Below are 14,224 nucleotides of genomic sequence, written 5' to 3' on the forward strand. Positions count from 1 at the left end.
ATATTCCTTAAACTAGTTTTAAATGCTCTATCTTACCTAAATTTCCATGCTTATAAAAAAGAGTTCCATGATTTTCATGTGTAAAATTTATTTTGGCTTACATTTTAGGTTCAACAAATCATGAGGTACAGATTAAGCTACCAGGTCAGACTGTGCTAGGCCACGAACTGCAAAACACATTTCAAATGTTGGTAGGCACCCTGTCCAGGGGACCATATTAGAGCTGACATGGAGTTCAGCCCTCCAGAAGCCTATACAAACGTTAGATCCCCAGCAGCCCATGTGGTAAGCACAAATTAATTCATAGTGATTGAACAAACAGGTCTACTTCATTAGGAGATTCAAAACTGAATATCAAAAGTAAAACAATTATACATACATGCTGGTTCTGATTTTTCCAGGCCATAAATGGTAACAAACTTCTGTATCAACAAACTTCTATGTCAACTGAGAACAAAAATGTTGATTTTCTCAGATCTGTCAGCTCGAGAATTCACAGATAATTAAAGCCTGTGTATCTGAACAGTCCACATCATTCCATTTTCCAGATTCGTACATTACCACACAGTCTTCATTTCTTAGATTATTTGGTTCTCCAGTATTCCATTTTGAGTAAGTTACAGCCCCTCCGCTCAGGTACACAAACCTGCCCTCAGTCTGTGCATCAGATATCCCTATATGAGCTTGCCTTGCAGGTCTCACTAAGTCTTTTAAAGCTGTATTCTCAGCATCATTCCGAGGAGAAGCAAGTGTACTTCCAGCTCTCGCACAAAGGGATTTTCCATTTTCAAAAGTATCTTGGTTTCCGGTTGAGACAAACATTTTTTTACCAATGCTTCTGATGTTCTTTAAAATCAAAGCTAGAAACAAAAATGACCATCAAACTGAGTTTCACTATAAATTGAGGATGGTATACTTATATAACTATTATTATGTAACTTTAGTTATTTTCCATAATATCACAGTTGTACTTTGTACACAATTAACACCAGTTATAAACAGACTACTCACTGCAGTAGTAGGCAGAACCCAACAGAAGTCAAACAAAAGAAATATCTGGAAATAGCAAATCCATGCTTTAGGAAAACTGGGTTTTCACAAGACCTAGATCACGAGTCCTGTTTTAATATTTTTTGTTCCTGGTTCATACATTATTACGGTTCTTGAATCAGGAACTTAAGAGCTCATGCTCTAAGGCAAATCACAAGCATGACAAAATAGCTTGCCAGATTTCATTGCAAAAACCAGAGATCAATTCAAATTCCTGCATAGGAACCGAGCTGCAATTAGGAGATCTTCTGTACCCTTCTGCTTTATTGCATACATTCCTGGTATCTCACAAACTAAAGCTGAGAGCCTGTAATGAAATTCAGGGTTTAAAGCAATAGAGCAGAAAGAGGAGACACAGGAACAGCTTCAGCAAGTCTGTAAAGCCACATATTTGTCCTGAAAATTTAACTAATCTCAGGAGAAATAGAAATCTGTAGCTTCCACACCTTCCAGGTTTTCATGAAAAAACACTGGAAAGTGAAGCTTTTGATTGTTTAGTAGATAAAACAGGGATTGCAATACCTCTTTTGAAATGCAGTTGTTGTCTGTAACAGGCCAGTTATTTTAACTTACTCTCTCAAACATGTTTCCAGGATTAGCATGAGGTCTGTCCACCCTATAACAACTATATAAAACCTGTGACATATGCATAGTTACATTTTCCCTGATACTGTGAGAATGGAAACAGTGCAATGCTCCTGTGGGCAAGGGAGCCTCTGCTCTCCTCCTGTTTTAGACACCCTTTTCTAGGGCATTGATATACAAGCACAGGAGAAAAGGGAGATGGCTAAAGGGATTACTGCTACCAGCTGTTCAGCCTCTCCACGTTCTACAGCTTCTTGCCCCAGTATCAGGTTACCATCAGGCTTTTTACACAACTATGGCTTCAAAGTTGTGCTTTTTGCAGGGAGGACACCCCCCTTGGAAGGACGATCAGAGCTACATTACTTTACTCTGCTGATGTTTGTGCTGTGCTACGTTGCAGACTGTGCCATTTCCTTCTAAATTAACCTAGGAACAGTAATGGACTCTGTGCCTTTCCTACTGTGATATTTGTACCAGTAATAGTAATGCAAGGATGAGACGTTCTTTAAAAATTTTCACACAGTATCTCCTGGGAAATTACTTACAGCCAGGCTTACACAGACAGCATCCCAACCCTTGTCTACTCATAGAAAACTATCTAGAACTGAGGCAGTGAGAGAGAGATAACACACCACTTAAAGCACAAATGACCAGAGAACATTAGCCGGTCCCGCAGTTCATGTAACAAAGCCCCTGAGCTGTATGTTGGCAACGAGATCCTTGAAGTTTGGCAGGTCAGTTCAAGAAGGATGTAAAGTATGCAGTGAGAAAGCGTTTAAGTAATGACCATCTCCCATGAGTGACACAAGAGAAAATTGCAATATTTGTTTCACCCTACTGTTTTCAGTTCCTTCTCCAGCACAAGCATGCCCATCATATCGCAAAGCCACAAAGAAAACAAAAGAACGATTGTATCTTACCATTTTTGTATCTATTTAATTCATCTTCCAAAACCTTGAGTTTTGTTTCCAAAGCAGTTACTTGTCTCTGCAGGCCATCACTTGCTACAACTAGAAGTTTAAGGTATTATTTAGTAATTCATATTACAATGACTACACAACTACTGTCTTTGGTGTAATGTGATGCCATGTGAGAGAACTGTTTGTTTTCCAGTGCAGAAACCACAGGCTACATTGCAGACTTGTTCCCTGGGAAACTGTGCCACTGGGAGAGCCGCATCCCTTAGTGGGATGGATGCTTGGGTGAACTTTGAATTCTCAGGGCTGACAAGGTCATCCCCTATGCAGCTGGGAAAGCCCAGTTCTCAAAGGCAAAACACACATGTAAGCATTTTAAATGAGTTAAAGTTAAAACAGAAAACATACGATCAGTCAAAGAATGAAAGGTAAACTGCTGTTTATTACATGAGCCAGAGGGTTTGTTATTTCATTCACAGACAATAAAGTAATGACTCATTCCAGGCACAAAAAAGTTATATTGGGCAACTCATCTCCTAAGTAACAGACAGTTTATCTTTCTGCTCCTCACACTTGTGTGAATCACACCTTCCCTCAAATGATGTTATAAGAATATCAGACATTAACACAAATATTTCAGGGAAAATATAATAACAGATTGAAAACTAGATTATAGAAACATGAGAAAATTATTTCTTACTTCCTTGTTCTCCTTTTTGTCCTTTCTCTCCTCGTGGTCCTACATCTCCTTTCATTCCAGGAGGTCCTGCTTTCCCAGGAAAACCCTGCAGACCTCTCAATCCTTCTCCTAGATTTTGATTTAAAAGAAAATGGCTTTATTGTTTTCTGAGACAATTCTCCCACCATGTTTTCTTACTGCTTGGAGGGAATGCCAAACACAGGAATTGTTTAACAACAGGCAATGGTGTGCAGAAGGCACAAAGAGACAGAAGACACTCCTAGAAGATAGGTTGCAAGGTCCAGCTGGGAATAGGGGATAAAATGGTATTTGTTTGGGAACAACCAGTTACTATTGATAAATAAGCAGGAAACAGATGATGTGGACAGAGCCATCCATCAGTCTTCCTCTTCAAGGAAGCTTTTGAAAAGCAAAGTAAAGCCCCTACATTCTCACCTAGGAGCCACAGAAATAATGCAGAGCATAAGATGACTTCTTGGTCACCCATGATTTCTTAATACTCACTTGTTATTTTAGATTTTTATGAAGCACCATAAGATGCATATGCACTTTATTCCTGATGACCTTGTTCTGAGAAATAATCAACTTTTGAGTTTTGCGTACAAGACACAAAACTAGCCCCAAATTCAAAGTGACACCTTTTCATAGAAACAATGGAGGCTGGGTATTCAGCTTTCTATGGAGCTTAAAAAACAACAAACATAACCAGAGTAAGATATATTAAGAACAATAATACGCGATACGCAGCTTGACCTTCAAGGAGGCAAAACATAGAGCATGGCCAGGAGTCCTAACTCAGCAGAAAGGAGGGGGTGTGGCATCTAGCAACATCCCCAAGGGACTAGACCACTATATTACCTTGTAATTGTCATCACTCACATTTCAATTCATCTTTGTCTGAATCTTTAACTCTTTCATCATGCATCAAATACCACCCTCACCTCTACCAGAAAACTGTTCCTGTGGAAATATTCATTTGCTAAGAACACATTTACCATTACTACACCATTACTTCAATGAAAAATCACTTTGATGGAAAATTCTGTACTACATCTATTTATGACAATTAAAATCCAATGAAATAAACACTTTCTCTTGTTATTGCAGAGGCACACGTGCTCTAAAACCAACCACACCAATCACAATATATTATTTAGACAATGAGCTAAATAATGATAAAGGTTAAGGATACCTCTGAAACAGTTATTTAAACAGGTAGTGCTGGATTTACTTATTTCACCTATGAAAGTGCAGAGGGCATACTGAGGATATGTGCCACTGAAAATGTGTATACAGCATATCAATCCACACCACTGAAATTTTATGTCTTAGCTCATATGCAGTGGTATGGGTACTGATGAGAGTATGCTTTGCTGCTGAAAAGCAATTATCTAATGGTAAGCACCTGACAACACAGGATATGGTAAGAAAGTATACAACTCTGTATGCACTTATTAAATGTTTGGACTGTTTGGACAAACATTAAATGTTTTGGACAAATCTTCTCCCAAGATTTGGCATCTTGGGAGAGCTGGTGACTTGGTTCTATCATGTGACACATAGCCCTTGCTGATCTGTTTGTTGTTTGCAGCAATTGTTTGACACATCATGTCTTGGGGGAATTCAGTTGTTGGGACTTAGTGAATTTGAAGCAATCCAATTATGATCATCAGATTAGTAGCTACCTCTAGCAAGCATGATTTCTGGTTTTGAGAGCTGGCCCCCGGAAAGGAAAAGCAGACATAATTCAGTATGGTATTGTAGGCAACTCTGTAAGTGGTTCGGAGTACAAATGGTACATTCAGATCAAAATCTCATTGCATCTCTGTTTTATGGGCTGCTGCGAAAATGTGGTTCTCATTTATTTATTATTATTATTACTCATTTCTTAAAAGCCAAGTATCCAGTCTAGAATTATAAATGTAGAAAGTGCTTTATAGATAGATTCCTGAAATTGTACATAATCTACAGAGGGTTAATGGGACAGAAAAAAAGGAGATATGTTAAAAAAAGACAAATGAAGAAGTATAAAATAAAACTAAAGAGATGGTAGGCAGTGTTAAAAATGAAGTGTTGCTTAATGCTCTTAGTTCTGTACCTGGGTCTCCCTTTTCACCTTTGGGACCATCTCTTCCATCTCTGCCTGGTAAGCCATTGACCGCAGGAGCACTGCACTGAATTACCGGGCAGGAATACCTATTCTCTTCAGGTTTATCTATGTTAACTGAACTCATTACCATCATCAGTGAAATCCAAAGTACCAGGGCACTGAATGGCTGAAGGAGAGTCATTGCTATGGCCAAAGCTCTGCAAAAAATAAAGCAGATTCATATCACTAATTTCTCCATGAACATCATTTTAAAGGGTTGCCTAGGGAAGAGTTGCCTACAATGACTAGGAAATATATTCTGTTTTCAGTCAAAAGAGCAAGAAGAGGGGGTAGTGCCTGAACCATTTCATCTAGACTCTGGTTGTATCTTCATGTATAAAAAACAGAGGAGAAACAGCCAAGCTTGTAAGAATCTGAAAATCTCAAGGTGTAATGAGAATACGTAATAGAAACAGTCATCCATCTCTCATGCTGCAAATCCATTGTACTGTTTTCTTCATTGTATATGTAAACTTAAAACATTTCTCGTTATGCCAAATGAGTCACACACAGTTACAGTTTGGGACAAATCCTTAACTCTCAACCTACTGCCTTTCTGCAGGGATGCTTCTGTTCACAGCTATCAGGATGTCTAAATCTATACTGATTAATCTATTTCTCTTAATAACGTCTTCAGTGCCAGCAAACACCCACAGCTTAAAAGTACTAAAATTTTACATGTGTTTAGGTAGCTATTATCTGATTGCCTCCCAGTTTCTCCTTTCATACCTAGTACATTAATAAGATACATTTCTTCCTCAGTATTACACCTCAGAGCTTAGGTTCTCTTGGATTCCAGATCTGCAATACTTTGCTGCCCTCTCTGAGCAGACTAGTAACGGGCAATAAGATCATGCTCTGCATGATGTTTCGACAAATTACACCACTGAATTTATCCTCCATTTTCATATGATAGCCACATTTGATGCAATCATGTCCCATGTATTTTGTGTTTAACTGAAAACCAACCAACCACCAACAAAAAAACAAAAACCCTATGGCAAACACAAGCTGACAAACTTTTATAGTAAATGAGTGCCAAGTCAATTGACTTTGTTTTCTCCCAGTTCCATCAGTCAGCTTAAAATAGGAAACAAATTTAAGGAAGTTCTGCTACGTTACCAGAAATTAGGGTAAGGAATCAAATCCAGCTTGAACATTGGTAATAACGTCATTTATTTCTCTTTAATTTAAGCTTCAGGAAAAATTTCCCATGGAGAGCAGACTCCCTAGTCATGTTTTATCTGATAAAGTACAATACAAAGTGTATTAATTAATACTACCATATTAATTTCTGTAAGAACATTATCATTACAAAAAAAAAGGCAGAGCTTGAGAAGCACCATTTTTCCATATACTTCTCTGTGCTACTTTTAGGCTTAGCTCAAAATCTAGAGCAATAGCCTATAATAAAATAAAATACAGTAAGGTATTTAGATGGCCAATATAACACAGTTATAATCTTAGCTTATATTTTTTAGCCAGCTTCATGAATGAAGCCAGTTCTTTTCTTCCCTCTGAGGGTTTCTTCCTGGTGGATTTTAATACTGTGTTAATTATCCAGTACCACAGACGTTGATATCACTGCAGTCTCCCATGAACTCAGTGAGAAAAATATACTATTTATGGTCCAAAAAAAGAAAAATTGACAACAAAATGTTAGGCTCACAGTAAAGTCCTTTCCCTACAGAGAATCCTTCTCATACAGATCTTTGCTGTTTTTTGCCTCCCAACCTGTCCTTCAGAAGCTACAACCTATTTACCTCCAAAGTTTTCCATGTTGACCACCCCATTTCTTTATTCTAGGAGATACAAAGTGCCTGTTTACATTCGGGAAATTGGAGGCAGGGTTTCTTTGCAGCTAAATCACTTCCCCAATAGATTAATGATAGCTTGCACCAACAGTACTTTAGTTAAAAACACAAAATGTTCCCAATTTCTCTGAAAAAAACTAGGGGAGAAAAAGTAGGAAAACCAGATTTTGCATTCCATATTTAGATTTAGAGAAGATGGAGAATCTTGCATGTAGGATCATACTAAGTGTGGGTGTAGCGACACTGCTTGGGTCCTGAGGCTTACACAGTTGCAGAATTTCTCAGCAGAGAGATTAAAATCAGGCTCTGAAAGATGTCATGAAAATTCTTTTATATTTAGGAGGCTAGTTAGCTCTGGAGTAGATATAGGAGCTATTACTTCAAGATATAAATCTCAGGAAATTCTTCCATTCCTCCTTAAAAGCTGCTTTAGGACATGATTCACCCAATGCTGGTAAACAGTGCGGAAGGGATTCTGGAAAAGGCAGCTAGGAGTCATTGCTCCAGTCCTAGTCAAGGCAGTGACAACTCTGAGTCATCAGCCCCAAAATCTGCGTTGGACAGCACATGATAGCCCTATTAAGTCAATCACTGGGAAACTGCTCCTCAAAAGTAAATATTACATTTATAGGGGCCAGAAATTAAACTGACAGAGCACATATTGCTAACATTCCTCCTCAATAGCTTGTCATAGACTCGTGGGGCAGCCAACAGAACTCCTTTCTAAGCAGCCTGTCTGTACCTGCAAGGGTTGCAGGGCCTCTGTATGGTCAAATAGTTATCAGAGCAAAAGAGAGTTTTACTTACCAGTACCTTTACCTGGTCTGTACACAGTGAAACTCTTATCACTCTGTTGGCTTTCCTGACAGCCAGCGTGACAGAATGTAGTAGAGAAGAATTGGAAAAGACACCTGATGGATTTTATCTTGAGGACAAGTCTGCCAAGACAAAAAAAAAAATCCCTTTCATTTGTACTGAAAGCTGTAATTTTGGGCTTTATTTTTTGAAGAGGTGGCTTACTAGCTTATCTCTGTCTTGCACAACACTAGCAATTGCCTACTTTGACCTTACCACCCTATTTACATGTTATTGCGTATGACATCCTGGGATTAAGCCCTTTGATCTTTGCATGGCCTTGGAGAGATATTGACTGTGTTACAGTACAACCAACAAAAATTCTGAATACCTGCAGGTACCACACATTTTGACTATAAGATGTTTCCCCTTTATTCAGTCAATGGTTTAATTTTCAAATTGGTGATGAGGCTAAAATTCTCAATAGAGCTTGCATGGCCATCCAATTATGGTACCATTATGTAGATATGAAACGTACAGCAAGAATAGTGTGTCTGTGGGGATATTGCCATGGGTAGCTCTGCAAAATGAATAACATAATACAGTTTTGAGGAAGAGATGTCTCTGGCACCTCTGCTTGTAGAAAACTTCCTTACCCTGTGTGAGGAAGCCCTGTTGGACATCTCCAGCTGCAAAATAAAATCAAATCATAATCTCCATACCTGCAGCAGTGGTGGGAGTGATCTTGTTCCTAAGGTCCCATTTCCGGGGCTGATATTCTCCGATGAGATAGAGTCAGATACAGATGTTGTAGCCTGCCAGGCTGCATCTCTATCTTTTCTGTTCAGGAGCTACAATAAATTTAGTGTCAGTAAAAATAAAATTAAAACATCAATTCAGAGCACTGCTGTTTTTCAGATGTGATTTGCTAAAATCATTGCAGACCCAACACCATTAAAAAGGAATTTGGATTTAGAGATTTATTTCTTCAAATAAGCAGCTGGAATTTCTATACCAACCTTTGCTATTGTGGCTAGGAACCTGAATGTGGTATCCATTTGCTGTCAACACTTGACATCCAAGGTTCACGTTGTCACCTTGTAACCTGTTTAAACATCTGGTTTATTTTTCCATGTTGAAATTCTTGAAGGTTTCTTTCCTGCAGAAGTGGAAGCATGTAGTAGATAGGGTTCTTAGCAATTTCCCTACTCCCAGTTCTCGCCAGCTCAGAACAACAAACAGTATCACGTGAAGCATCTTGTTGACCTATAGTTTATCACACAGTAGAAATGTTACTAAGCTGTAGCACAACAGCCTGTTTACGCATTATCCAAGCTTACAGGACTATTGCACATTCTTGCATGTAGTGATAAATAATGCTTATAAGGGCAGGTGGTTCTTACCTCAAAATTATTAGAAGGTTTTCTTCATGGAATTTATCGTTTCATTTTTTATCTCCTTATTTGTATACAGACTTCCCTTCCTCCAGCTTTATTTGAGTACTCGGTTCCTCACTATTTAGATGCTTGAAATCTTATACCTTCTTTCTGTATATCACTCTTTGTGGGAATGGTCTTTTCTTATGTCTGTCTGCTCTTTGATGTATGGTGCCGCTCCCTGCAAATTTCCTTGGAGAATCAAGCCGCCTGGCACGTGAGAACACTTGGCTTTTGAAGTTTTAAAGTTGACTTTGGAGCCATCAGTTTTGAGTACTCTTCACCAGCAGCAATATCATATGGGAATAACAGAAATGGGAGCTACATCCAATTATTTTCATCACAGCATAGCAGGGTGACAGCTTCTAGAGGCTTGCAACAGAATAAAAAAAAAAAAAAGCAGTGGATAGAAATGCACAGCCAGCTCATTGATTCACTTTGATGTCAGACCTTTAGTGTGCTCTTATCTCCAAACCAGGAGCTTAAAAAGTATTTCAAACTTTTCACTGAGACAACTAGAGGCAGGAATACAAAGTTCTGAAGAACAAGACCTTAGGAATAACCGTGTTTCAGAAAACCCTCAGAGCAGGCATTATGGAGCCCAGGTCTAAACAGGTGCTCATACAGAGAGCTTAATTAAAGCCCTTAGGAAGATGTAAAGTGGAAGCTGTCCTGTGCAGGATCTTTTTCTTCTGAATTAGTAGTGATTTATCCCTTGCCTTTGTAACCTACCATGCATCTGTATTTCTGCACAGCAAGAAGGATGGAGCAGAGCTGAATCTCTTAGTATATTTCTTTTCACTTGTCTGCCAGCCCCAAAGACTACATGGATGAATAGTTGTTTCCTGTGTTGGGCCACCGCCTTGAGTCACTACTAATAAAATCTGTGGACGTCCTGCACCCACTCTATATATTAAGAGCAAGGAAAAAGTATCAATTGCTGTGACAGATGGAAATTTCTATAGCAGGACACACTAGGAACAATGCCATAGCAATTAACACAGATAAGTAGGAATAGGAATAATATTGTGATTAAAATTATAGTCTCACCCTTTATTCACTGTAATAATTAGTACAAGCATCAACATGTAGAAAAGTCTGAGTTCATGTTACTGGAGTCTGTCTTTGAAACTAGAGACCTAAAAAAGGCATTCCCAGCTAGTTTCCAGTGGGTGTTAATGATAACCAGATATTCTTTTATTTATTTTTCTATCAAGGGCCAAGGAGCCAGGAAACTAGGTACAAAGCTGATACCAACTCCTCCTCCCTTAAACTTTAAATGATCGCATTTTAGTCTGGACCTGTGCTTATAAACCAAAACCTATTCCTGTTTTTTGCTAAAAACAGACTCTACAGAGATGCTGGTCTATAGTTCAGTTAGCAAGGCTCAACATAATCTTTAGAGAAGCGGTAAGACAGTGAGATCGATCTGAAGCAGACCTGACAAAAACAATTTTCTTCACTTAGAGTAAGTTCAGGTGTGTTTGAGGTTTCAGACAAAATTCACAGATCACATAGTGTCTCCTCACACAGGGAACAGACTACTAAGAACACACATAACCGAGTTCCTTCTTTTCCTTTGAATATTAGCTGCTTGAGCTTCCAGCCACCTGAGCTAAAAGGCATCCACACTTTAGGAGCTCATAAAATATCGTCTGATTTCCAGATTTTCACTTTACTTACAAAAGATGATGTAGAATGGCACTTCTGTAAGACAAGTTGCTCATTTTATTAATTGATAAATCAGGTAAAGAATTCTGGAGGGTTTTCTTCATACTAAAAGGAAAACATATCAGGCACTGGCCTCTCCAAGCACATGACAGCTGAGACACACTTGCTGTTGAAGTATCAAAAGCTGTTTTTGCTTCTCAATTTCAGTGCACATTGAGAAAGATTTTGTGACGATTTAGATAATAATCCAGATATACATTTCACATGGATTTGCTAAAACACGATAGTGTCTGGTTGTTCTGAAAATTCTTTAACATGCACAGTACAGCTTGCAAGGCATGGGGTAGCTACTGAGATCAGTCACTCAGGGATGTGTCTTAGGTGTGATTATGGGATCAATTGAATCCTTTTCCTGTTTCAACAGGATCTTGCCTTTCCATCTTTTACTGATTCTAGAGAAGAGTCTGTCATTAGAAGGGTTTTCTGGACTTGCATTTGCACAGCTGATCCAGAAGTCAGCGACAAGGGAGAACAAGAGAGGCTAACCACTCAATTGAAAGCATAGCCAGTAATGAATAAAGTGGCCAGGTAGTGACCTCTGGTGGACAGCAACAAGAGTGTTAAATATGCATATGTATTCAGGAGACTAGTTGATTCATTTAACTACTTTACTTCCACTGACTTGAATATTTTTAAATATTATACCATAATCAAACTTTCTCCTTAAACCAGATTTATTTAATGTAAAACTTGGAAACCAATACCAGAGCAGTAGTCTTGAATCATAAACTTTAGAAACCTCTGTCCCAAAAAAAGATTATTGACTTTCCATACAGTAACATTATAGTTTTAACAAAGTGAACCAAAGGCAATCTTTCAGGTGATATAAAATTACAAAATTACAAGCAATTTATTTCAAAGGGAACAGAGTCCTCCTTTGAGGGCATGTCAATAATTATACAAAACACGTTTTCACAGATAGGGTGAGGTGCTGGAATCTGCTGCTTTCATCAGCACATGCAAGGTGCTGATCACAGCCTCTGTACTAAATCATAAAAACTTTTATAGCTGTGCACTAAAATACAGAACATCCCTAAGGACCTAATCTATTCCCAACTAAATGTTGCTGAAGAGAATCGTAAGCTTTGGAATTCCTTTTGATATTGTGGCCTGAAGAGGCTCACAACACTGGGTGGTGGGGCCCATATTTGTGGAGTGCATGCACATTCTGAGAGACCATGAACTTTGTGCAGATCCACGTAGGATTGCAAGCTCCCTCTTGGTGGTAAGAGTCGCTTGCCCTTCCTACTGTTTCTCAGTTTCCACCTGGAAACTCCAAGAGCTTGCCTGGGTCTAACAGTAGATACCAGAGAAGGTTTGGTGTACAGAAATAACACAGTGAATTTTTTCCCAAGGAGCGCCAGTCTGTCTTGGCAACAGTTGTCCTGGCAACAAAGTCTCCTAGTAGAGGATCATGGCTACTGATCAATGGAAAGTGATCCCTGAGTAATTTTCCACAGGGCCAGGGATCAGAGCTGAGAGCCCCCCACCATTTGGCTTTTCCCCCAGCTCCCAGTGTGAGGAGCTCCCATGAGCTAGACGTTAACTGGAATTCTGCCTCTTGACCATGGATCCAGAGCATATCAATTGCAAGGCACATTAATAGGCAGCACCCTTACAGGCACTTTTTTTTTTTTTTTTTTTTTCTTTTTAGCTAATCATGTTAAGGACTGGCTTAGCTCTCCAGTAGAAGACAAAAATTGTACTGAAAAATAACATTCAAATGTAAGTCAGGCCAGCCACGACAGTACTAAGCAAAGCACAGATAAAAGCAGCAGCACACCTTTCTGTCTAAGATCTTCAGAAGTTCATATGAAAGCTTTGAAGAGCTGCACAGCTTTCAAAGGAAGGCTCCACTGCACTTGTAGCTGGACAGCCCCAGACGAGGACATGCAACAGACGCACATCAGGGAGCTGGAACCGTGAGCTCTTACCTTAGACAGTGCTTCCATGCTCAGCTCTCCCTGGCTGCATGTTATGACTTGATTGATCTTGATTGCTGAAGTGGCATTACTGCAAGTCTGTATCACTCCAGGACAAAGCACGTACTATGTTAATCACAGCTCCTTCCCCTGCACAGCATATAGCTACCACTCATTGATTAAACGAGCAACAGATTGAAGAGTGAGCAGAAACTTCCACTACCATGATTTGAAACTGATCCGTTATAAGAATCAGGAGAACTGCCTGGGTCCATTTGGGCTCAAAAGGTCCACCATGAGTGTGAGGATGAGCAGGGCTGCACCAGGATGTCCGGGTCCAGAATCAGCAGGGCTTCCAGCCATTTCTCGGAAATGAATCTGAAAGAAACATTCCTGTTTCAGAAAACATAATTTTTTATTAAAAACATTTTGTTCTGGAATATTTCTCTTTGTTCATTCTACTTCTTTGATATGAACTATGCCAAACTATGCATATGTTTGTTTAGTCATGAGTATTTGGACACATGGCATTTTCAGATAAGAGGAATGCACAAGAGTTTATTAGATGATAGTGCAGCCATTGCATGAACTAATCTTTGCAGAAAAAGATTTGAGGCAGAGTAACTTTTTCCAGCAGTTTACACTACTTTTTCCATTACCTGCACCGTAAATGTTCCAGGAGGCTGTTAGGCAGGTGGACTAACAGAGACTGTCAAGGAGGGAGAATAAAAGCACCTGTAGCAATAAATCACACAGACAGAAAACTGCATAGAAAATACTCGGAGCTATGTAAAATCCCACTTCTAACCTACACTAGTAAACAACTTGAAAAAATGAGCGCAGACATAGAAATTATGAACTGACTACAAATCAGCTGCAAACACATTAAAGGCCTGTATTTGTTCGAATACATAATTCATAATGAATAATTTGAGCAGTAGTTGTATGCAATTTATGTTGTATAAACTTTGGTAAATACTTGTAACCAAAAGCTGATTTAAAGAATTAATGAGCAATCTCTAAATAAAATTCTATTACTAAATAACTCCCTTCCCAAGCTACAAAGCCATATGTTTCCTTCGACATATATTCTGATATTTCTGTGAGCAGCTAGGCCTTGTAATG

The 14,224-nt window shown here is 38.9% G+C and overlaps 1 protein-coding gene across 1 annotated transcript; it reads right to left on the reverse strand.

The window, feature by feature from the left end:
- Positions 1-480: 480 nt before the first annotated feature.
- Positions 481-13,462, reverse strand: SFTPD (surfactant protein D). The gene is made up of 7 exons (XM_032191141.1): positions 13,365-13,462; positions 9,030-9,115; positions 8,023-8,126; positions 5,351-5,528; positions 3,253-3,360; positions 2,556-2,645; positions 481-860 (listed from the first exon to the last, which is right to left on the reverse strand). The coding sequence occupies exons 1-7, from the start codon at positions 13,460-13,462 to the stop codon at positions 481-483; spliced, it is 1,044 nt and encodes a 347-aa protein (XP_032047032.1).
- Between the last annotated feature and the right edge of the window lie 762 nt (positions 13,463-14,224).

This window comes from Aythya fuligula, chromosome 7 (assembly GCF_009819795.1).
Source record: "Aythya fuligula isolate bAytFul2 chromosome 7, bAytFul2.pri, whole genome shotgun sequence".
NCBI classification, from domain to species: Eukaryota; Metazoa; Chordata; class Aves; order Anseriformes; family Anatidae; genus Aythya; species Aythya fuligula.